We start from the raw sequence: 26,629 nt of genomic DNA, 5'->3' as shown, positions 1-26,629 counted from the left end.
CCCTCTCTCCCAGAATTCAACCAGGGCCGCTGTGCGTCAGCCATCCAGTGAGTGAAAGGAGATCCTTCACGCCAAACGTCACTGAGACCTCCCTCTGTGAACTCTTGACCCTTGAACCCCCCCCCCCCCCCAACACCCAGCCACTATGACCTCTGAGCTGGAGAGCAGTCTGACATCAATGGACTGGCTCCCCCAGCTCAGCATGCGGGCGGCCATTCAGAAGACAGATGCAGGGCATCTCCACCATGGCCACCACCACCACCACCACCTTCATAGCCACCATCTTGGACATCACCACGGGCACCACCACGGACATGGGGCGGGCAAGAAGGCCGCCCAGCTGGATCCCGGCACCACGCTGGACCAGGAGGAGGCCGCTCAGCACCGTGACGGCAAGCCGCCGTACAGCTACGCCAGCCTCATCACCTTCGCTATCAATGGCTCGCCACGCAAACGGATGACCCTCAGCGAGATCTACCAGTGGATCTGTGACAACTTCCCCTACTACCGGGAGGCAGGCAGTGGCTGGAAGGTAAGAGGAGGGAGGAGGGAGAGAGAGAGAGAGAGAGAAAGTGGAAGAGAGTGGAAGAGAATGTGTGTGTGAGAGAGAGACACACAGAGAGACAGACACAAACTCTCTCTCACTCACGCACGCACGCACGCACGCACGCACGCACGCACGCACGCACGCACGCACGCACGCACGCACGCACGCACGCACGCACATACACGCACACACAGGTAGATAGATAGATAGATAGATATATAGATAGATAGATAGATAGATAGATTGATTTATTGATAGATAGATAGATAGATAGATAGATAGATAGATAGAGATAGATATGGAATTTTGCTAATGCTCTGTTATGTTGCCTCCATAATGACGAAATGTGATACGCCTGTTACCTAGAAAAGCAGTGAAGCCTTTCAAGGAGCCAGCATTGACTGACAGATGCCTGCTCTCCTCATTCAGATGACATTATTAAATCCATATGCAAATGTTGCCATGCAAATCCCAGGCAATATGAGCGGAAAGGTGGCTCTGTTATTGGAGACAGATGAATAGATCCCTTGGGTGGTGTCTGGGGAATTCTCTACCTTATTAGTGAAGAAGGGGATAGATTCAGTCCTTCCACTGACACACTGAAGAGGCTGTCTGCAAACTATCAGCCATTTCATCTATTTGAGATTTTCTCACTGAGGGAGGAACAGTTTTTCTCTTTCTCTCATTATTTCTCTCCCTTTCTCTCCCTGTTTCCCCTTCCCCACTCTGTATCCTGATCAGTTGCTCACCCCCCTCCCTCCCCCCTCTCTCTCTTTCTGTCTGTCTCACTCACCTTCTCTTTCTGCATCTCTTTTCTCTTTCTTTCCCTCTAACACTCTCTTCTCATCTCCTCCGCTTCTCATTTCCTCTCTTCTCATTTCCTTTTCACTAAAGCTGCGTTTGTTCCCCGTCTCTATAATCTTCGACACACCGTTCCCGGAGTGAGAGTGCGTGCCAACAGCTCAGACAAAAAGGTTGTGATACAAGCCAGGTTGTATTGGCAGAGCTCCTTACATGATTGTAGGACTCAATCAATTTGTTTGCCATTCACTCGGAGAGAGGATAGGGGGATATTGAGGCCGTTCTGTCTGGCTTTTCTTACTGGCATCACCATTGCATTTGGGTGTCATGCTGTTGCCATATTGTAATTATAACTCTACATTTAGCAGTGTGTGTGTGTGTGTGTGTGTGGGGGGTTGCATTTGTATAACGTCATTAAAGGATCGTACTTGAACTCTTGCGGGGTGTTTTTTGGGCACATATTCTGGCATTTCTCCACAATTTCAAAACTCCTTAGATTTTTTAAAAAACAATTCACAAAGGTTTGTTATCCGAAGATAGAGTACCTTTCGCTGAGGATATGCAAGAGGCATGTCATTATAGATTTTTTTCAAAATATAGTTCCCCCCAAAAAAGCTAAATAAAAAAACAGAAATAGCTGATCTACAAGTTCACAACGCATCGCAGGGAATTGTTTTGTGAGCTTGTAGATCTGCTATTTACACTATTTGTCTTATGATGAAGTGTATAGGGCATAAGTGGTTACCAGTAATTGACAGTACACTACTTTATTGCAATGCAAATGACAATTGATTCTTTAACTTTAATTAAGTTACTTTAAGATAATGACCAATTACTCACAATCTAACTTTCCCTCAATGCTACTCTTTGTTGTGTGCATGAAAGTAAGAAAGTAAATTGACACAAATCTGGAGAAAATACATATTTACATCATCTCTGTCCTGTGCATCAAATGATCTCTCTTGAAATACAGTTTGTATGCAAAATAGAAAATCAAGCTTCTAGATCGTAACAGTTGATTTAAGCCATTTAGACCTGAGGTTGATTCTAAAAACGGCTTCTAAATCCTGAAGTTTTCTGAAAAACCTAAAATATTTATTCAAAAATGACAAAAAATGAATGTTGCTATATACTGTACATAGCAACAACTACCCCAAAAGAGGTTCCCGGATTGAAAGGTATAGTTACGTATAGGGGTTCCCGGTATAAATGGGTTAAGCAGTGGGGAAACAGTCTGACATGATGTAAATTATAGACGGCATACAGAAATCGATTCGCATAGTCATGAGCGACTATACGGCCCCTCAAGTGAGCTAAGAGTGCAACAGGACTCTCGCAGACTACAGCACTCAGGCACTTAAGTTCTAAATGTCAGTATTCTAGTAGAATGCTGAAGATTCTGGGATATGTTTTGAAAAGGCTTGTAAATCCACTGCTTCCTGAATGTACGTGGCCCAGTGCGGGGGGGGGGGGGGGGATACCAGCCAAGGCCATCACAGGGAAAGTTACATAAGGCTGGTTCATCCAAGTTCAGGTGATTGCTGTCAGCTGTACACAGTGGGAATGCAGACATCCAGGGATTGTCTGGCGGACACGATCCGTTGCCGCACAGACATCGGTTTGCGTGCACAGGCGTTGCATGCATTCACACTTCGCATGTACACACTTTGAATGTCGGTTTCTGGACATACACGCATACGTACACACACACACACACACACACACACACACACACACACACACACACACACACACACACACACACACACACACACACACACACACACACACACACACACACACACACACACACAGTAACATCCTCAGTGTAATATTTTCCCCCCGTTTGTAACTCTGAGAGTGCACAAATTTGTAGACAAATGTGTGCACTCTCAGAGTTACATAGACCGACGCACGCACAAACATGGAGAGTCTCCCGCTCAGGTAGGCCTTGTACGTGTGCAGTCTACAGATTACATTGGGGCAGCTCAGCGGGAGAGGAGAGAGAGGGGAGAGCAGAGCAGAGCAGAGGAGAGGAGTGGAGAGGAGAGGAGAGGAGTGGAGAGGAGACTGTCAGAGAGCAGAGGAGAGTTTTACTACCCAGCACACGCACTCAGTCTGTTCTGTATGATAATGTGGGAGTGCAGGCACGGCAGGGTTGAAACCAGGACAACGCACAGTCACACGCAGTCACACACACACACACACACACACACACACACACACACACACACACACACACACACACACACACACACACACACACACACACACACACACACACACACACACACACACACACACACACACACACACATTTGTGTGAGCATTATGAACACGCATACATGCGTGTGTGTGCACATGCGCACGCAAGCACACACGCACACACACATACACAAATGCATACCAACAGTATTCAAAGACTATGAAGAACACACACGCGTGCTCGCACAGACACATTCATGCAAGACACACATTCATCTACACCGCCATTATAATCAGATAGCTCGTCAAGGTCATGAGATGTCTTAGCTGGAATTGAATATGTCTATTGCTGTTGCCATCTGAGAGGTCATGACAAGCGGCATCTTCTGATGCTTCTTGAATGCGGCTGTAAATCTGCAACACTGCATGAAATGAAGCTGCCACACATGCAAATCCCAGGTTAATTCCAATAATGGACCGATCATAGATACTAGATAGATACTGCAGATAAAGAAATACTGTAGTATACATGTGAACATTATGTGAGCAAGGCTGCTGTCCTTGAAAAAAAGCATCAACATCTTATTGTTGCCTTAGCATATGTTGTGTTATTAGTCATTGCACAAAATGTAAGTTAGTGATAGTCTTTCGTTTTTGGACCAACTCGAGCACTTTTATCCTTCTGCATATATCGAGTTTTTCTCCAGTAAGATTCACATGAATTGCTGAAACCCATCAATCCAATACACTGGAGGGGAATACACACAGTGTTGCATCAGACTGCATCATACTATCATTATTTTCAGCTTTCAAGTATCTGTGCAATGGCAATATCTCACCTGTGCTTTATTTACAAACCTCTGTCTCTGTCTGCTTTCCTGTGACAGACAGACAGACAGACAGACAGACAGGTCAATTTGACAATCAAATTGATAAAGTCTATCGGTCTCCCTAACAATCATTAGTTCCCGCTCTCTATCTCTCTTTCTCTCCTTTGCTCTGTGGTATCCAGTGTGCGTGGCTCTACTTTCCCATGCCCTCTGCTGCGCCCTCACAGCCCTTTCACACCCACGTGTCCCTCCACCCCAGCAGCCCAAGTTTTCCACCTTCACAACAGCCCCTAATCAAGCATGTAGCAGCGAGAGATGAAAGATGCACATGGTTTTCTCTCTCTCTCCCTCTCATCAGTCAAGATGAATGGATATGAATGGGGCCACATCATATTAAGGGCCTCAGATGGGAGATTTTTTTCCAAGGCAAATAGACATTAAGTAACATTTATTTTTTCTACACTCCACCCATTAAAACCGGAAAGCATCTGTGTCTTTTTTAGATTATTGCGTTGGCAAAAATAGCAGATATACAAGCTTATACATCTGCTATTTTCGAACATTTTTGAGAAATCTTGAAAGTGATTTCAAAACTGATTTTAGAAGGCATTTTGTAGAATCGGCCTCTTAATGGGATAAAAAAAAGAAATGTTCACGATTCGAGGACACTTGTTTGAAAATAAATGAATGCATTCCGTAGAAAGTTATCTTATTGATTGCTGTCCTTTCAGTTCATCAATCGGCCAGATAGCTCTCTAAGAGAACTTCTACTGCACATACACACAGTTGCGTGCACAACATGCACGCACACTTGCTCACACAATCAAATGATAGTCATATAGTTCCACACATGCAAGCTTCATACACGATCGAGCTTCACTATTCTAAGTATCATTAAATGGTTTATTGTAGCTTCACCATACTTCATTATTTTTAATGGCTTTCTATGTATCTGTAGAATGGCAATATCTCACTATGCTTTCTATCTTATCCATCTTTCTCCCTGTCTGTGTACTGTATCTATCAATTTAGTGAATGCCTTTCCATTATCTACCACCTAAGAAATGCCATGTGAATCTCTTTCTTTTATAGCAGTCTCCGCTCTCCTGTGAGCCTCTTTATGGCCACAGGGCTAGCCAGCTCCCAATGTGAGTCTGGCTAATTGCCGGCAAATTAGCAGGACCTAATGTGATGGTGCAAAGGGCAGCACTATACTGCCATGGCCTTTGGCCTTCAGTTGAAACGCTACATGTCACAGGCAATCACATGATCTGAAGCAGGGTCGGGCTATTGTTCTGACTTCCATCCACATGTGGCCTGCTCTGTGTAATCTGTAGCTATAAGCTAAACACGGAGGCAGGTGGTGTGTGCTGTGTCACTGGATGATGCATTTATTTTCTTTAAAAGTTTAGGAAACTGCAATGAAAATCTGAATATGTTTTTATTATTTCAAAAGCCGAATTCTCCCTTTTGTTCAGCAAAATACTGAATAAGTCAATATTGTAAAAAAAAAGGCTGACACACACACACACGCACGCGCGCACGCGCGCACACGCGGTGTGTGTGTCTTGCTCAGGGACACTTCGACACATAGACTGGGGCTGGGGTGCGAAACCGGCAGGGACCTTCTGTTTCCCAAGGCCTCTACCCACTCAGTGTGATGGTGTGTGTGTGTGTGTGTGTGTGTGTGTGTGTGTGTGTGTGTGTGTGTGTGTGTGTGTGTGTGTGTGTGTGTGTGTGTGTGTGTGTGTGTGTGTGTGTGTGTGTGTGTGTGTCCTCCAGTGAAATCCAGATGTCATATTAAGATAGGACTATAAACTCACAGTGAGAAGTTGTGATTCCTGGTGTCTGACAGAATTTCACATTGAGCTTGTCTCACCTCTGTCTGTGTGTTTACCCACACACACATCACCTAGCAACACACAGTTACATGCACGTGCCGTTACATGCACCCCAGCATCCACTGTTCACATGTCACGCTTGTCCAGTCTGCTGGCCAGATGTGTGTGTGTGTGTGTGTGTGTGTGTGTGTGTGTGTGTGTGTGTGCAGGCAGTTGTGTGTGTGACCATGGCATCGCTTCACCACCAGGCCTCAAGGTCAGAATCTCCCTTGGCACAAACAAACATGCCTAGTGTATTAATGGGAATATGGAATACTGCCTGCCTGGTATGGAATATCAAAAACCTGTATGATAAATGTTTATCAGATGACTCCAGATATAAGGTGTAGCAGTTTTGGTGAGTTTGGGACAAAATCTGTAAGAGTAGTAGCAAAAACTCTGTTCAAGAGTTATTGGCCAATAAGTAAATCAGGCTGGTATAGTGCCACCATGAGGTTGATTTGAAACATTTGGGGTTGGTAGTGTGTGTCTTCCTTGGCCTACTGATAGCATGCACAAAGAATCAGACAGACAGACAGACAGACAGACAGACAGACAGACAGACAGGAAAACATAATCTCTGTCCCAGGCCTTTGGTAATAATTATTTTAATAATTATTAATTATAATTAATTCCTGTGACATTTGTTTTTTCCAAAACAAAATCATGCAATTATCAATCATAATAGCCATAAATAAACTATAGCCACAATCCAGTTTCTTAAATGTGTTTTGGATGTTTTAATATGTTTTGATGCCTTCAAATCATTATTAAGGAGAAAGCAGGAAACAAAACGATCTCTTCTTAATAACACATTTAGTAGGTTTTGCAGTACGCACGCACGCACGCACGCACGCACGCACGCACGCACGCACGCACGCACGCACGCACGCACGCACGCACACACACACACACACACACACACACACACACACACACACACACACACACACACACACACACATTAATTGGTCACAGGCACACAACATGCGTGCACCTATTAATTATGTGTGTGTGTGTGTGTGTGTGTGTGTGTGCAAGAGCTTTTAATTACATACTAATCACTAATAGCAGTCTCAATATTAAATTCTTAATTAAAAGCAAGGCATTTCCCTTGCTATCTCCTTGAGGATTTGGCACCCATCCAGCACCATCGTTCCCTCTCTAACCACCCAGGGCTCCAACACTCACCAAAATGGCTAATAATAGGCTTTGAGACAGTTTCACAACACGCTGGAATGCAACAATTAGACTACAGATGGAGCTTACACCCTCGTTTCCTAAACCATGGACGGGGGCCCACAACCAACAGACCCAGAGACCTGTCAATGGTGCATGACAACAAAGGCATAACGATTTACATATTAGATATAGATATTTAAATTTTATTGGACTATAGTAAAGAGCGGGGTTATGGGGCACACATGCCAGTAGCTGACTGGATAGTGGGTCAAACACATTAACTCAATGTCCCCGGAAATGTGTGACCAAACGTCAAACTGTGACTTTAAGGGGGGTGGGCAAATAAGGCACATGTTGACTTGAATATGAGTTAAGATTCATAACTCGGACGGCGCTGAGGAGGCTCAAGCAGACTTTACAACGTTTGGCACGGCGACTCGCTCGCCTAAGCTCGCTCGGCGGTGAATCCCATTGCTCAAGTCCGCTTGAGCCATGGGAGGCACCATCGCTCAAGCGGTGCGGTCTCAAGGAGATAGCAACGGAAATGCCTTGCTAACAATTTAATATTGAGACTGCTATTAGTGATTAGTATGTAATTAAAAGCTCTTGCACACACACACACACACACACACACACACACACACACACACACACCAGCCATGGAGCCATGGTACCAACAGTTTTTTGTCGGACCATCAAAAATGCTGAGAACTGGACTTCTGCATTCGGAAGGCCCCGTTTGACTGGAAGGAACCCCTTTCAAGTCACCGTTTGCATCATGGTTTTATTATTAAAAGCAGGGCAAAACCATGAAACTACCATGTGACCTCTGCTCCTGCTCCAGTCTGTGTTATCATTTGGAATCCAGGCAATAGACAGGTGTCTGTTACCCCGCACCAGTGTCGCCAGATTTTGCGAGAGAAATAATTAATAAAACAAGCCCAAAAGAAGCTACTAGGCTACGGCTATGTGAAAATAGCCGATCTACAAGCTCACAACGTGTCGCATCATGACGTGTTGTGAGCTTGTAGATCTGCTATTTTCAAAAAAGATTAAAAAAATATATATTTTTTTGAAACATTTTAACAACACAAATCTTGTATGGGGGTCCCTGGCCCCAAATATTTTCAGATGGGGAGAGGTCTGCGAACAAATACAATCTGGGGGTCCTTACCATGAAAATGTTTAACTCATTCACTGACGTAATAAACGTAATTATTCCCGTTTACCAATTCTGCCACTGACGTAAAAAACGTAATTTTCAAAAAAAAAATATATATATATATTTTTCGAAGATCTAGACTCCCATCCACTTCCTTGTTAACTTAAAACTTAAACATTCTGTATCTCGGCTCCTGAGTACTTTTTTTTTTTTTTCAATGAAAAATCTCTGGCAGTGGGCAAACACGGCCAGCAATAATTCTGGCAGTGAAGGAGTTAAGAACGGCTGGTTTAACAACATTAGGAAACAAGCCCAAATGAGCAACTATACACTTTAGAAACAAGCCCAAAAAAAAAGCAACTCGCAACTGCCAATATTTACGAGCAACTTTACAGAAAAACAAGCCCAATGTCGCTTATATTAAGCAGACAGACATGGCAACACTGCCCCGCACCCCATCCTTTCCTTTTCACTGTTCACGTTCTCGTCCTTCCATCCAGCCCCCTGACAGGAGCTGTCACTGTGCTGCGACGCTAGACTCCACATGACCACTAAGAAGTAGGGCCGATATATTGGCCGTTTTTTGGCTTTTTTCGGTATCTACTATCAGGGACGTGCACAGATAGACTTTAGGTGGTTCTACAGCATTTGCCCTTTGCCCTCTTGACCAGAAGTGCCCTTTTGAAAAAAGGGCACAGAAGGGGTCTTCAACAGGGGGTCCGGGACCCCTAGGGGGTCCTCAGAGTTACTACAGGGGGTCCGCCAAATCCTTATGTGATACGATTTTTCTTTTTACCATAACCACTTTTCTGAGGAGAACTTCAGCCAAAAATAGCAGATCTACAAGCCCACAACGCCTCGCGCTGCGAGGCGTTGTGGGCTTGTAGATCGGCTATTTTTGGCAAAGAGGTATAGGTGTAGAGGGAAAAAAGAGCAGACTAAGTAAACAAAAAAAACTATAATTTACTTGAGCACCTGCCCCTCAAAATGTCTGTGCACGCCACTGTCTACTATTATGCAGCCAATTATTTTTACCACTTTCAATCTGGCGTCCCTATTTTGGGCATGTCATTATTGGCAAAAAGTTTAGGTGAAAAGTTTTCTAAAGGGCCCTAAAATCCGGCGTTGGTCGGGCTCTGGAACAGGAAGTGGGCTGCCAGGACATCTCGCTTCCCTCTGACCTAGTTTGGTCTAATGTCCCCACAAGGGCCACCATCATGGAAATGCTTTCTGAGAGTCATCATCATGGCTCAATGTCCAAGTCACATGAGGATGGGAAAAACCCTGTCGATGTGACAAAGGGGACATACGCTTTCTGCCTAAGAGTAGGACGTCTTAAGTCAGTTGTTCACAAACATTTTCAAGTGAAGGACCTCCAAATGAATTATGTATTTGGCCGCAGACCCTCATTTGAAAGATATTTTTTGCCAGGGACCCCATAAAAGAGCATCGATCAACATTTATCATACTCTTTCTAAAATTGATCTACAAGCTCATAACATGTCGCATCGTGACATTGTGAGAGATTGTGTAGATAGACTATTTTCAAATAGCCCAAAAATATAATAGGGCTTAGGTGTCTAAAACGGTTCCTCATTTAGCTGGGGACTCACTTGGAATCCCCTCAAGGACCCTTGGTTTGAGAACCAGTGGAATAAGTTTGTTGGTAGTTTCAGCGATTTCTCTTTTGTCAGATATAACTCATGTTAGTGTTCTTACTGTACCGTAGCTAAATCCCTGGAGACAGCAGCAGCCTTACCTCTATGCCCATCACTCTTTATCTCACATGCACACGCTTGCACACATACTGTACATATGCACTAGAAGGTGCAGCTGCTTGTGCATGCGCGCGCGCGCACACACACACACACACACACACACACACACACACACACACACACACACACACACACACACACACACACACACACACACACACACACACACACACACACACACACACACACACACACACACACACACACACACGCACACACACACACACACACACACACACACACACAGTGCAGAACCATTCACATGTACAGTATGACTAGGCACACACACACACACACACACACACACACACACACACACACACACACACACACACTCACACACACACACACACACACACACACACACACACACACACACACACTTTTCCTCATAGATGACTCCTATGAAGTACTTCAGTGATGGCGCACACACACACACACACACACACACACACACACACACACACACACACACACACACACACACACACACACACACACACACACACACACACACACACGCACACACACTTTCCCTCATAGATGGCTCCTATGAAGTACTTCAGTGATGGTAGCAGGTGGTGGTGGGGGGGGGGGGTCTAACAAATGAAATGAATATGTATTAGCTGGGGTTTGAAGTAGTGACTTGTATTCAACCCCTTCACTCCCCTCCTCGCCCTCCCCTCCTCACGGAGAGTGTCTGTCACTCTTCTTACAGGCAGGGTTTAATAGGGTGTCTCAATGATGTTGAGAACCCAGGAGACTTGCACTTCTAAGACACCTGTCCGTATACTCCCCTCCCCCCCCAAGCTGACATCCAGCTCTTTCTCCCCCCTTTTTTAAAAAAGATTATTTTCTTTGGCATTTCTGCTTTATCCCATTGAGACCTGAAGCCGATTCTACATGTCTCCTAAATCTCAACAGTTTTCTGAAAAACGTATGTTTCTATATCAGTGATGCTCAAACCTTTTCATGTCAAGGACCCCCCAAACTATATGTATTTGGCCGCGGACCCCCATCAAAATATTTTTGTTCCAGGGACCCCCCAGAAGCAAAGATTTGAGTTAAAAATGTTCGCTTTAAAAATATATATATTCAAAGATTTGCACACATTTTCACGATTTTTCAAAAATAGCAGATCTACAAGCTCATAGCGCGGCACTCTGTGCCGCGCTATGAGCTTGTAGAGTGCCGCGCTATGAGCTTGTAGATCTGCTATTTTTGAATAGCCAAAGTGTAAAATAATGCTTTTTAGCTCAAATCTAAAAATGACACAGTTCCAGGTCTTAATGGGTTATTTTGATAGAGACAGTGAGTAGAAAGGCTCACTCAAAGGGGAAAGAGAGGGGATGACATGCAGCAGAGAGCCTTGGGTCTGAGTCGAACTCAGAGGCCAGCTGCGGGAAGGACAATCACCTTTATTTATGTGGCAATGCACTCTTTAAGTTACCAGGTGAGCCACCGGGGAGCTCCCCCCCCCCCCCCCCCCCCGGCTCCTACAGCCCCTGTGATCGTCTATGGAGTTCTTTATCTCCTCCTGTCCTCCACTTAAACTTTCCCCACATTTCACCCTGTCTCTATGCATCGTATGGGTTCAGCTGAATGCTGATGAAATCCCTCTCCGTTCCCTTCTGCTGCAAATATATACAACAACCCCAGCCTCAACTTCTACGCCTCTTTCTTTCTTTTTCTTTCTTTCTCTTCTTCTCCCCCCCTCTCTCTCTCTCTCTCTCTCTCGCTCTCTCTCCTCCTCCTCTTACACCACAGAGCATCATCCTGAAGGACAGAGAAGCAGAGCCTCTCTGGAATCATGCTGTGTGTGTGCGTGCGCGTGTGTGTGTGTGTGTGTGTGTGTGTGTGTAAATGTGTTTCGAGTGCATGTGTTCGTACATGGGTAGAACAGTATGTGCATACGGTAGGTTTGTGTCAAACTCCAGAGGCCCTTGGCTAATCCTCTAGTCAGCAAACCTTGTACCCTTTGCCCTCGCTCTCCCTACAGATGTACGGTTTGTGAGTACGCTTTGGACATGATTTATGCAACCATGCATCCATGTGAAGGGTACGTTTCTTACCCTGCTAAAAAAACAATTTGTTTTTTTACATTGTCCACGCACATAAACGAAATTCTATTTAGTTTTTTTGCTAGTGGGGCCATCTGCTTTGTCGACTACATTACAACACTGCAATGTATTACGATAACCCTTGTAATGCTGTAACATATCCAACTGTTCCCGTTGCCTGAGAGTAAAATGCTGAGAATTTTTAACTTGCTATGCTAATAGTGCATCTGCAATACATTTCACCGTGCGAGCTGTAACCCTTAAGCCTGAATTATACTTAGCTGTGCGCGGGTGTTTCACACCGAATATAGCCGATGTACCATCTTGTTGTGAGCTTGTGGATCGGCTATATTCGGGGCGCAAGCCGTGCGACACTGGCGCAATATTAAGTATAAGTCAAGCATTTCTGTGTAAGTACTGTACAGTAAGTAGGCTATTATCTATCTAATCGATTTTAGCAATCAAAATATAATAAACAAGTGAAGAGAGCTATGGCATTTAAATTAAGATGTCATTAAAGGTGCTCTTTGGCAAAACAAGGAGAGGCAAAGAAAGAATAAAAATCTGTTCCAAGGCACTCTTCATAAAATCAAAACCGTTTAACCACTTTGTCCTTAGATACTTACTAGTTGACTGGGGTCCCCCAAGGGTCTATACTCCCCCCCACGTTTCCCCCTCTAAACCAAATGTCCTGCTGAAAATAGTCGATCTTCAATCATCACACTTCTTTGTGAGCTTGTAGATCTGCTATTTTTGATGAATGTTTGCCTATTTTCTCTGAGGGTTCGCCTATTATGGTATGCCCAGGATAGGGACACCAGGATTCATGTCATTAATGAAGGGCTATTTCATAATAATAGAACAATTCAAAATATATGCTTAAACATCTTTCGGCCGTATACAGCCTTCATCAGGGAGTAAACCAGTGAACAAACAACATCTTAGCTACACTTAGTTTGGCCCCTCAAAATATGTTTGCACCAATAGCATGAGATTAATCAGCGATCGACATTATTCAAATTGCTCTCTGATAGCCTTTTCCTGATTCTGCCTCAGTCAGTTGTGAACCAATGCTATTTCAGGTTGCCCTCTCTGTATTTAACTCTGTTGCTGTGACCCAAATCTTCCCAACTAACCGCTTATGTAACGACTAACTTCAATCTTCTCCGTGTGACCTGTTTCCCTCGCAGACATCGGAGACACACATAATTCACATGCACATGTGAGTGTGTGCACACAGTAATATGCACACTGACATGCTTCCAGACGCACGCACGCACGCACGCACGCACGCACGCACGCACGCACGCACGCACAAAAACGGATAGGCACACCTGCGAATATGTATGCATACGTACACAAAATGGATGCACATCCTTTCGTAAATGCAGACATGCACACGCACACACACACACACACGCACGCACGCACGCGCACGCACGCACGCACGCACGCACGCACGCACGCACACACACACACTCTCCCACAGACAGACCCACGTACACATGCGTTCAGAACCAGCCCTGCTTTAACTTCTATCTTTCATTGTTTTGTTGCTCATTTTCCTTCCATCTGTTAAACTCTCTAACCTCATCACTCTTTCTTCCAGCGCTATCTTTTGCCGATGCGCGCACACACACACACACACACACACACACACACACACACACACACACACACACACACACACACACACACACACACACACACACACACACACACACGCACACACGCACACACGCACACACAAACTCTTTCTTGTTCATCTCGCTCTTCCCGTCCCCATCATCCATCACTCTCCAGAGCATCCTTCTTTTCTCATCCCTCTTTCCTCTTCCTTATCTTGCATCCATCTCTCTCCTCTCCAGCCCACAGCGTGGTCCCACAAGCCAACTACTTCTCACACATTGCATTAGATCATACATTCGATTTTTTTTAAAGGTAATGCATATGTGCGTGCGCACGAACACACACACACACACACACACACACACACACACACACACACACACACACAGATAGATAAGACCACTAGTGATCCAGCACATTTCGCATTTTCCTCAATGTTGTATTGTCCACTGACAATGATCTCTTCATGTTCCCATTCTGTGTGACATGAATGGACACAGGTGCCTACAGGTCTGCACCTGGAGGGGCTGCATAGAGTACATGCAGGGATACACATAACATATGCATATGGTACACATCAGCCTTGGGCTGTACGATTGTACTGTAGCTGAAATAGTAAGTCAGATTGTTGCTAGATGGCTAGATGATTATTTCCAACTACAGCAAGCAGTCTGAATGAAATGCTAATGTTTCAGTTTGGCTGATTTGCTGATTGCCGTTACTCTACAGCTAGGAGATGCAGAAACTAAAATAATGAATATGGAATATGGAGGGAAAAATACAAAACTGTACATACATAAATATATAAATATCTTTACAAGGGGCGCTCGACTGGCTCTGGGGTAAAGTACCTGCCCATCACTGTGGAGTCTATAGGGGTTCGAATGCACCGCAGTGCATCCGCTTGCCAATCGTCTATATGGACACAATTTGCCGTGTTCGAGGGGAGGGAAGCCAGGTATGGAGGGCGATCTTTGTCACCTTACATACTCCTGTGGGCTGCGGTGGCACCTGTCACCGGGGAATGTTGAACGGGAGGAATGGGGGACAGATGCGCTATTAATTAATTGGCATAACGACTAAATTGGGATAAATAAAGGGGATAAAAATGATTGGCTACTCTAAATAACTAAAAATATAATAAATAAATATTTTGATATGTTTACATTAAAACAATAAAAATACATAATTTATAGTATATATAATATAGGCTATATAATATATATTTTCCCTATACTTCTTCTACAAAGTCATGTTTTTGTCCACTGTTTTGTATATTCTGAAACATAAGTTATATATTTATCTTTATCACATAACATAAGTCATATATTTATCACATATCTGTTTCTGTGTGCGACTGGAGGAAGATGCCATTGCCTTTTGACTTTGTGATGTGTTAGTGGCCTGGGCAGCTCTACTGGCAAGACCCTGCTGGCTCCCATAAGCTCATTAATCAGACACAGTGCATGTGGTTAGGAGGAGGAGGACAGAGCAACGAATCCCATTATCTCACTTCACTCGGGCTACTGCTACTCAGCACGTTTATTGATGATGACTGTCCCGCGGTCAGAGAGAGGCCTGGCGTATGGCTAGCAGATGGGGAAGGAGAGACGTATAGACACACACACACACACAAACAAAAGCACGCACACATGCACGCGCGTGCGCACACTCATTTAGAACGCAGATCTTATGAATGCCATTGTTTTGTTTTTTCTGCAAGCTCACAACGCAACACAAAATCTCTAAAAACTTTTTTAACCATAAAATAAAACATTTTCTTGTGAGGACAGTGATCCTCACAACGTCTATCCTATATTAGAAATTGGCTAATGGGAGGACCGGACCACATCATCACACTCATGTCACCATATGACTCAGCCATAACCATATAAGGAGTCAACTTCCCAATGCAGCTGCGCCCAATTATGGAGTGTGTTGTCTGACCTCAATGTGTCGTCACGGCATCAGGCTCAAACAAATCAGTCAGCTCTATATACAGTATGGGCAAAAAAGGGGCAAAGAGACAAAGACTGACAGATACAGAGATCTCCATTCTCCATATGTGGGCATATTGGTCAGAGCGGCGGTGCGACGTAGATGTTCGGGCCGCCTGAACCTCTAGTTTCTCATATAATAATAATAATACATTTTATTTGTAATGCGCTTTTCATTCACAAGGAATCTCAAAGTGCCACAAGGTAAAACATCATCAATCATATAAAGTTAAAAAGCACGGTTTAAAAACAGATATATGACTAAACAACAATTCAACATGAAAATGCCCTCTGAAAATGCCCTATTCTACTACACTTGTGGGGACACAAGTATAGTAATACACACACACGCACGCACACACACACACACACATGCAGTCACAGACATAAATGGAGGACCATATACACATTTGCAGACACATCCACATGTATGAACACTGACACACGGACAGACATGCATGCATGCACATGGGAGTCAACATTCAACGTGCAAGTATTCAGTAGCACTCATCCTCATGCATGTACGTGCATGTCCATAGTGCCAGCTGTGGAATAAAGAGCCGCCGTTGTCTGTCTCTGTGTCCAGCTGTCCATTATAGGATGATGATGTCACTTGCGAGACAAAGACACTGTCTCATTTACAGTATGAAAGGCTTTGTGAGCTGCGGGTGGGTGGCTATGATTGTGTGTGTGTGTGTGTGTGTGTGTGTGTGTGTGTGTGTGTGTGTGTGTGTGTGTGTGTGTGTGTGTGAGTAACAGATTTCAATACAAAAATTATTCATTTAAAAAACAAGCAGATATTCAAGTTCACAAAATATCGCATTTGGATATTCTGTACGACGTATAAAATAGGGCTTAACCGGAGAGTCAGACTATTAGATTTATTAAATTCGCTTCAAGGTCATTCAATTAAAAGTAAAAGTAGAAGGAAGTAAAAGGAAAAGCAGTTGATAGAATAACCGCTAATAAAAGAATCAATAGTTGCAGTCCTAATACAGAAAGAGATTTGATCGTAATAGCTGAAAACGCTCATAATAGTGTGTACACCTGAAGCACACGTAGTTGTGCAGACATGTCACAAGTACCGTACAATTGTGCATAGTCTTCTACCAGGTAGTGAGGATGGCTTCACAGTGTTGTGTGGTTGTAGCATAGGGCAGTGAATCTTAGGAGGGCTGATTATAATAATACTGATATTACTACTATAATAATACGTAAGGGATAATCAATGACAGTCCATGAGGTTATTGAAAAATATACATGATGCAGAGGCTATAATTACTACCCGGACACGTACTGTAGCAGAGGGTTATTTTCCACCACATAATGTATTATTGTTCAATAATCGTGCAGCTTGTAGTGGATTATCCTGCATATAACATGCTCACTTAGCAACAAAAGTAATAGGAAATGTTCGTTAATATTTTGGGGCAGAACTCTTTGCGTTGGCACTATCTTCGTCAACATTGGTATAAATGTTACACTACTGCTCCAGCAAGGGGAAAAGCCATAGCAACAACATAGAATTACCAGAAGGTCAACATTTTAGGCGTAAGTCTTTCAAAAGCTTTAAAAAATAGCAGATGTACAAGCTCACTACGCATCACGTGATGCGCTGTGAGCTTCGGCTATATTAGAATTTTCTGTTTTGAAAAACGTTTTTATTATTGATTAGAATTGATTCTGCCGGTCAAAACATCAGTAATATGTGGTCTAGAACTCTCCAAAAACCTGGCATCGGTCAGGCTCTAGAACCTAGTTAGGCTTTCTTTGGTAGCAAGAACATGGGGAGAAAGGAGAGGAGCGAATCCTTGCTGTTCCTCTTCCTCCTCCTCCTCCTCCTCCTCCCCAGTGGTATTAATTAGCAGCAGCAGATGAGTTGAGAGGAGAGAGCCTGAAGGGAGAACAGGTTCACATCAGGTTGGCCCACTGTTCTGGGCTTCCTTCTTCCATTCGCTCTCTCTCAGGTACACATGTGTGTACGTGTGCATGCACACTCATCATTCACACACATGGATTGGACAGACATACAGTACACATACAGTACACCCACCCACACACAAACTCACTCTTGCACATGCTGTGTATACACACGCACATGCAGACATGTGCCACACGCACATGCACACGCACAGTCGCACACACACGCACGCACGCACGCACACACACACACACACACACACACACACACACACACACACACACACATGAAAGAGATGTTAAGATTGTGGAGGTGTATTGAGAAGAAGTCAGTTTTCCTCATTATAGCAGAAACTATGGATTTGTTGCATGCAATAGAATGGTGGGTCTTTTTTAAACTTTTTCCCTCCACACTTCTCTCTGTCTGTCTGTCTGTCTGTCTGTCTGTCTGTCTGTCTGTCTGTCTGTCTGTCTGTCTGTCCGTCTCTCTCTCTGTCTCTCTCTCTGTCTCTCTCTCTCTCTCTCTGTCTCTCTCTCCTTGCAGAATTCCATACGACACAATCTGTCCTTGAACAAGTGTTTTCTCAAAGTGCCTCGCTCTAAAGACGACCCTGGGAAAGTAAGTATTTCCTGAACAGTATAATGCAGCTAGAAAGAATCACCTTGAATTAGCACGAGTTACATAATGGGGAAACAAAGCAAGCCTATAACAAGCAAACAAATAAGGTGAAGGCAATGGCGATTGCTTTTCACATTCAGCTGCCTTCGTAGTGCACATGTGTGTACGCGTACATACATACTGTACGCACACCCGTTTTTCTTACTTCTGGCCTTTCATTGACTCTCTCTCTCTCTCTCTCTCCCTGTCACACACACACACACACACACACACACACACACACACACACACACACACACACACACACACACACACACACACACACACACACACACACACACACACACACTCACATCCGCACACATCCGCACACACGTCCACGGTCTGGACTTAAAAGCAATTTCTAGCTCCATAGGTGGCTGCGGTGAATGCCTAAAGCCTAATTTATAACTCCATAGTACGACGGTGTCTCTTGCTGAAAATAACAGAATTCTCAAGCTAACAGCAAAGCGACGCCGTTGTGCAATGGAGTATAAATTAAGCTTAATGCAGCCTTCGCTGTTTTCGGCTGTTCTTCCAATATTGATTCTGCCAAGTAATAATGTGGTACAGGGAGTAATGAATAATAAGTATTTGTAGGTACACTGCCTCAGACACCAGGCCATTCACGCATCTGTTATGCTTTATTAGGCCTCCGCTCTCGTTCCGTCACCTTCTCCCGTCCTCTCTCTCTCCTCTCTCTCCCTGCCTCGCTCCCTCCCTCTCTCTCTCTCTCTCTCCCCTCTCTCCCATCTCTCTCTCTCTCCCTCTCTCTCCCCCTCTATCTCTCTAACACAGGTAGAAGAAGCTTTAGATAAGTTAGTTGCATCAACGCCACAGCGTGTCGTTGGAAAAGCCGAGATGCTACGGCTGCTATTTCACCGCAGAGTCAATTTGATAACAGCGATTTGTCAAGTCCTTGTTTGTGCTGAATCGAAGGAATTGCTCAAATGGGGAAAGTGTATAATTACAGTTGATCACTGGAGCTTGTCCTTACAAGATTTTTTAATAAAAGCTAAGACGTCTGCGTTTTAGCTCACCACGGGGGTTTATGTAAAAAGCTATCCGCCATTTTAGCAAAACCGCAGCCTCCAAAAACTTTTCAGCAAGTGCTCAGTCAGAACTCACTTTCTCCATTCCAGGGGTGTGGGTTTGGCGGGGGCTTAGTTTCTCTCTGCTGTGGGGATTTTGTAGCCATTGAAAAATGAATTAAGAGGGAAGCATGCCTAAATAATTCAAACGGAATCCTTGAGCTCAAGTGGAGGCCCGTTGTCCTCAAAGACAAAAAAGAGAGCGGCTCCCCCCGTTTAGCCTATCTTGGACCTGACCAGCACCTTAATTCACACTTCAGATCGAACCGATCAATACCTTGGCATGGGGGGAGGAGGGGGGGGTAAGGTGCACAAACGTACGCGTGTTCTGTTGTGAGCCGTAGAGGGATGGGAGTAGCTAAATCATGCATGCTGCAAACATTAATTGGCAGCGTGCAGTACACTCTCCCCCCTCAGAGGGGGGAGTGTGTGTGTGTGTGTGTGTGTGTGGGGGGGGGGGGGGGGAGTCTAAGAGGAGACAACAAGGGAGAATGGAGAGAGAGAAAAGGAAAAGGAGTGCGAAAGCATAGTCATACCTGCCAACAAACTCAACGCCCCTGCCCCGTATAACCCCAGATGAATAGGATAATGACAAGGATGTGTAACTAAAATAAAGGACTATTAATTAATAACTCACAATAAAAAAGATGAACAAAAAATACAAAATGTGCCAAAAAGTGATGACAATTCAACATAAACCCCCCCCCCCCCCACCCCAACAATATATTAAGTACAAACATTGTGAGAGAGTACCAGAGGTCTTGTGCATGCCTGCGTGGACAAGGCTATCAGTAAGAACATGAATGTATTAGGGGTTAGAATGCACTAGAGGACCGAAATGTTGAAGTGTATTTCTCCTTGGAAACGGTTCCATCCATTTTCACTTTTCAGCAGCAGACTGAGACACAGCGAGTTTGAGCGAGTGCAGTGACGAGAGACGCGAGTCAGGCAGGACTGTTTGCGCACGCATTGCGCATGAAATCGGGAGATTAATGGGAGAAATGCCAGTCGGGAGCACAGCGGGAAAAAGGGTTAAAAATAGGGAGAATAGTCCCGCGAGAATTGGGACTGTTGGCAGGTATGGGGTGTGTGTGTGTGTGTGTGCATTGTGATCAGTGGTAGAAGTGCTGTACTTAAGCACAATCTTGCAGTACTTTTACTTTACTTGAGTATTTACATTTTTCGTTCATTTATACTAATACTCCACTACATCTCAGAACATTTTGAACGGAGGTAGTACGAGTATTTCTACGTTATGCTATTGCTACTTTGACTTAAGTATAAAATGATGAACATCTAGTTCTCAGTCTCCCACTCAGACCTTCTTTGGAGCGAGAGAGAGGATGAGCAGAAAAGAAAGAGGGGGAACAATAAACTGAGCAGAAGGAAATGAGCAAGCTAAAAGAAATGGATTTCTTCAGCTCTCCTCATAACGTTGCTGTCGGGCGGAAACCTTGTATGTCCTAAATCTTTCCTTTTCCAATCGTTATTCTAAAAACTACAGACGCAGATATACAAGCTCACATCGCAACACGTTGTGAGCTTGCAGATCGGATCCTGCTACCGTCTCTGCTTTTGTGCGACACTGAAGTAGGGCAGTGAGCTTACTAAAACACATAAAAAAGATGGATATATGGAGATACGAGGTTTCTGCCCGAAAGCGACGATATGTTTTGCAGTCTGCAGTGTTTCAGCATGGCGTATCAAAGGGGTTCCACTGGATTTCATGGCTTGGGGGGGAAAGGGAAATGTAAAAAAAATAAGAAATAAATAACTAAACCAAGAGAAAATTGATTGGTTACAGAATTGGTTTGAGGACCAAAAAACGGATGCAGAGATTTATGTTTAGATTTGTGTTTGTGGGCTGTGGCATCCATCCAGCTCTCCTGTTTGAAGGAGAATTGAGCAGGTTCACAGAGTCAACACACTGAAGGGGACATTAATGGACAGACATAGGATGGAGATGGAAAATGCGAATCCACAAAAGCCCCACGCATTGTCGAGCGGAGTCCCCCAGGGCTCCAGTCCATACTAGTGTCTTTTCTGTTTTTGTTCTACATTAATCCATTAAGACAAGGGAACGCATCTGTGTCATTTTAATATTTCTTTGCCTATTCAAAAATAGCAGATATACAGATGCGTTCCCGGTCTTAATGGGTTAAATATTTGAGCTGAAAATAGTTACAGCTGCCTATGGCCGCTGAATTGGTCGATATTGAATTTGGTAGATATTTTGATCATAATTATTATTAATAACAATTTCTAGATTCACTCTGCTGCGTGCTCACAACGTGTCGATGTGCAACGCATTGTGAGCTTGTAGATCGGTCGGCTCAGCCTCCTCAGAACTACAGTGGGGGGTTTCCAATGACTGGGACTGTATCACCGCTGGCAGAAATGTTGTATCTCCATATTTCATCTTTTAAGGTTTTTTGGTACAGTATATGACAGTGTTGCGCAAAAGTGGTGAAAATAGCAGATCTATAGGCTCACAACCCTTCGCATGGCGATACGTTGTGAGCTTGTACTGTACATTTGCTATCTTCACTATTTTTGCCTATAATGACATGCCCAACATAGGGATGCCAGTTTCGGAGTGGTTAAGTCTGCCCGAGGGTTTTATAAATATTTAACCAATGAAAATTATTAACAAGAGCTTGTGACTAAATAATAACTACATTGGATCCATTGGAACACAAATTCTTTTCTCTTTTCCATTTCCTGAAAAGCAACGTTTTTTTTTGACATACAAGGTTTCTACCGACAGCAAGAACATACAGGGGGAATTGGCATAACATATACATTTGGAGAAAATCCTTGCTGCTCTAACCCAATTTCGCTCACCTCTGGGATTAATAATGTTTATCTCATCTTATTTTATTTTATCGCTTAGTATTTTATTGTTCTACATTAGCATTCATACACCAATGACCTTAATGTGACATTGAGAACACTCCTGTTAATGGGAGCGGTGTACACATCTTAGCATCATTAGGTTACTTTGATGAATTTTATAATTGCAATGTTCCTACACTGATTAAAATGTGTGTAGTTATGTGATGATTGTCACATCATTAGAGGGCTGTGTAGAAGTTAATTTTCACAGGTTTAACCATTTGGCAAACATTCTTAAACATTCTTACAGTTAGTCTTGTCCAGCAAGGGATTTTACATTGAAGGTAATGCCACAAAGTAGGGCTGGGCCTTATGACTTCAAAGGTTTGAAATAATCGTGATGTTGATTTGAATTACATATACTGTATACCACCTACAGCTGTAGCTGAGGCAGGTACACAGTCAGATACTCAGTGTCATTTATCAATTTGTAACTCTGAGACGGGTCCATTTGGTGACATTTGTACAGTCCCAGAGTTACATTAACAGAGGATGTGTGTTTTGGCGTTGGTCAGCCCAGAGGTACAGTAGATGGAGGCAAGAGGGACACGTCAGGACAACAAGGAACACCTTTTAGATAATTAAGCTCTCTGTATTGTACTGATATAACGGACTGTCCATTATATCAGTACGATGCACATACACGTCAAACAGGACAGGAGAGCAACTTAACAGGGCCTCCATGACTGAATTCAATTCATGCTGTAGGTGTGGTAGAAACTTAGCTGAAAGTATTGGTTGGGCTGTGGTTTATAAATGGGAAAAGGTATTACGACTGTGTTTACTAAAAGGGGTCTGTTTATCCGTGTTGCTCTTTTAGTTTGGGACAGTGGAACTTTCAGCACACTGTTGATGCTTATAGTTAACTTGGACACTGTGTGTTTGGACAGAGAACCTGTGTTTGGACTGTACTTTGGTGTCCATGTCCTCCCAAATATATAGACTGTTGCGTTGCTACAGTAAACACATAGAAATGTACTGTTGGCAAAAGTCTCACAGTCTCTGATGGGCACAGGCCAGAGGATGACGTGAGATTAAAGGTCTCTAACTCCACTGCAAACGCAAAACAATACAGAAACAGTTACAAAAAAACAATACAAAATAAGACAGTTATGAGCAGTGGTGTAAAGTAACTATGTACATTTACTTAAGTACTGTACTTTTTTTGGGGTATTTGTACTTTACTTGAGTATTTCCAATTTCTAATACTTTTACTTCTAAATACATTTTGATTCCGGACTTGTAACAGAGTGTTTCTACATTGCAGTATTGATACTTTTACTTAAGTAAAACATTTGAGTACTTTTTCCACCACTGGTTATAAGGAAAGTATACATTTTAGACTCTAAAGACGATACTCATGCATGCATGGCATTTTCAGTTTCTTCCTCTTTGTTTTCCTTGTAGAACCTACCTAAAACACAAATTGGGCCCAGGTGAACCTTACACTCCTTTGTTCACTGATCAATCTTTTGATCCTGCGCACCACGGTAGCAAACAGGAAGTCTTTCGCAGAGTGGATTGCATCTGGAAGTCATTCATGTCAGTAAAGGCTTGTGGAACGGAGCGACTCTAATAGAAAGTGCACTGATCAGGGGCACAGCAGGGTTATTGCAATATTGCCCTGGTCTCTCCCTCTCTCACTTCCTCTCCCTTTTTTCAAGAATAAAGAATCTACTTTATTGTCACATCACAGGTTTACGGGTGTGAAGAAGTGAGTGAAATTCGTTTTTGCGTGAGCGCCATCATTATTATTGTAGTTGGGCGGGCAGGGCGTGAGAGAGCGAGGAGGAAAAATCTAACAGTAAAGAAACATGTCAAAGAGAACAAAAAAAAAACATAGATATCTACATGACTATATATACACACACACAACAGCAGATACAGTAGTATTTAGCAAAAGTGGTAACACATTGGCAGGTCCACATAGCATGCACAGGTAAAAATCCACATGACAGGTCCACAGGGAAAGTAAAGTCTGCATAGAGGAACAGATCCACATGAAGGGAGGGCAACAGTCTGTTTCAAGGAAAGTGTTCCAGTTGACGGGCCAGCCTGGTGACAGGCAGTGATCAGGCCTTGTTCAACAGTGTGATGATAGCCAGGTGGAAGCCCAAATAAGAGGAAATTAGTGCCAGTCGAATCGGGCTGAAACCCTGCCCAAATATGGAGTCATACGTCATAGATTAGTTGTATAGACGACTGGTGTCTACGTAGACTAACCACATGTGAAGTCCAAGATCCACATGAAGCCATGCTGTTACACACTTGGAGTATTTTAAAGGAATATTTCACACAAAAAAAAACATATTTTCTATCAATTACACACCCCATGAAGCCTTGAATTCATGGAGTTTTTTTACAAGGTGCAGCCTGGTCTAGGAATAGACTGATCAACTAGTCGTTACTTTCTCAACACTTTTTCATCATTGGCTGTCCTTTACTCCTTTAAGCCAATGGGGACACTTCCGCGTTTTGCCTGTACTTTAAGCCAATGGAGAGACGGGCCGTCCTTCCATGCGATGGGATCATAAGCCCTCCCCTGTCTCTCTTCTCCCCCTCTCTCATTCATTCAGCTGCGGCTGACGAGTGTCGCTCGTTAATTCATTTGCTCCAGGTGTGTAAGCTCAGAAGCTCATTTAAGTGGGCATTGGGCAACAGTCTAACCTCTGCGACCGTTTTGGTTGACAAAGACAGCAGTAGTTGAGCCCCTGTTTGGTTGCTACTGAGCATGCTAATGAATGCTAACACACACACACACACACACACATACACACACACACACACACACACACACACACACACACACACACACACACACACACGCTCACAGTGAGAAGCACCTGGTATAATATGACTTGTATGACTATGTCATTTCTTGTTGGTTTTTGACACATTCCTATGCCAATAATTTGATGACCGGGTGTATTTCCGGTAGGAGACACAAAGAGTCTACTTTGTGTCTCCTACAGGATACATTAGCATCTTTCCGCCGGTAATCAAATTATTGGCTTAGGAATGCGACAAAAACAACTCCATGAATTCAATGCCTCATGGGGTGTGTAATTGATAGAAAATAAGTACGTTTTTGTGTGAACTACTCCTTTAACACTGAGGATTTTACTGTATGCTATGTCTATGTTCTTCCATCACATTCCAATGGGTGGTTCACGGTTCAGTTTTTACCAGGTTACTTGCAGCCTGGTCTTGTTTAGACTCAAAATGAAATGAACTCTGGATTTGACCGTGTTCAGATAAATGGTTAGAGTCTGTGTTATTTTGCTTTTTTCTGCAGGGTTCCTACTGGGCCATAGACAACAACCCCAAAGAGGAGCCAGTACCCAGCAGGCCAAAGAAGAGACCACGCTCTGGAGAGAGGGTAGACATTTCATTTTTACAAACCTATTGTTGGCCCGTTAATGTCAGTTCTAACTGCAACCGCCTGAGTTTGAGTCCTGCTTTAATACTGCTTTGGCACATTCACATGGCATCCATTGGGGGGTTGGGGGGTTGTGGTGTGTGTGTATGTGTATGTGGGTCAGGGGCGGGGGGGGGCTTTACCACAATATATATTTTTTCATGACTTACATTTTATTAAAGATGTCACAAGTTATGGACCATAGTGCAGTGATAGAAGCAAGTACATTTGCAAATATGAATGGCTTGACCAGCAAGGTACAAATAACCACAATATATCACATACAATACAAAATGCTGAAAATACAACAGAGGAAACAGACAACACACAAAATAACACAATATGCACATCCCCAAAAGACTGAAGACAAACAAAAAAAATCACACCCAGTGTGAAGTGGGCGGTGTGTGGTCATCACAACATGACTCACTTAAAAAAAAGGATAAAGTACTTTTTTTTAGGTCCATACTGCTATTCATAGGGCTGCACATGTGTCATGTGTTTCGCTAGCCAATCACAGTCCTGAATTTGCAAAGTCAGCCAATCACATTACAGTTAGTGGTGATGACACTAGCT

At 43.6% G+C, this 26,629-nt stretch overlaps 1 protein-coding gene across 2 annotated transcripts in view; it reads left to right on the top strand.

Annotated features, from left to right (window-relative positions):
* The window catches only part of LOC311053723 (forkhead box protein J3-like), a 66,652-nt gene that overhangs the window by 11,793 nt on the left and 28,230 nt on the right, over positions 1-26,629 (top strand). For both annotated transcript variants that reach the window (XM_084069392.1, XM_084069391.1), the window contains 3 exons: positions 14-532; positions 18,536-18,610; positions 25,931-26,014. In XM_084069392.1, the coding sequence (XP_083925518.1) occupies positions 146-532; positions 18,536-18,610; positions 25,931-26,014 (546 nt within the window). In that variant the 5' untranslated portion in view covers positions 14-145. The remainder of the gene's footprint in view (positions 1-13; positions 533-18,535; positions 18,611-25,930; positions 26,015-26,629) is intronic.

The sequence above is a fragment of the Gymnoscopelus microlampas genome (assembly GCF_963454915.1).
Source record: "Gymnoscopelus microlampas genome assembly, chromosome: 10".
Classification (NCBI taxonomy): domain Eukaryota; kingdom Metazoa; phylum Chordata; class Actinopteri; order Myctophiformes; family Myctophidae; genus Gymnoscopelus; species Gymnoscopelus microlampas.
The sequence above is the reverse complement of the archived record's forward strand: the minus strand, read 5'-3'. Positions and strand labels throughout refer to the sequence as shown.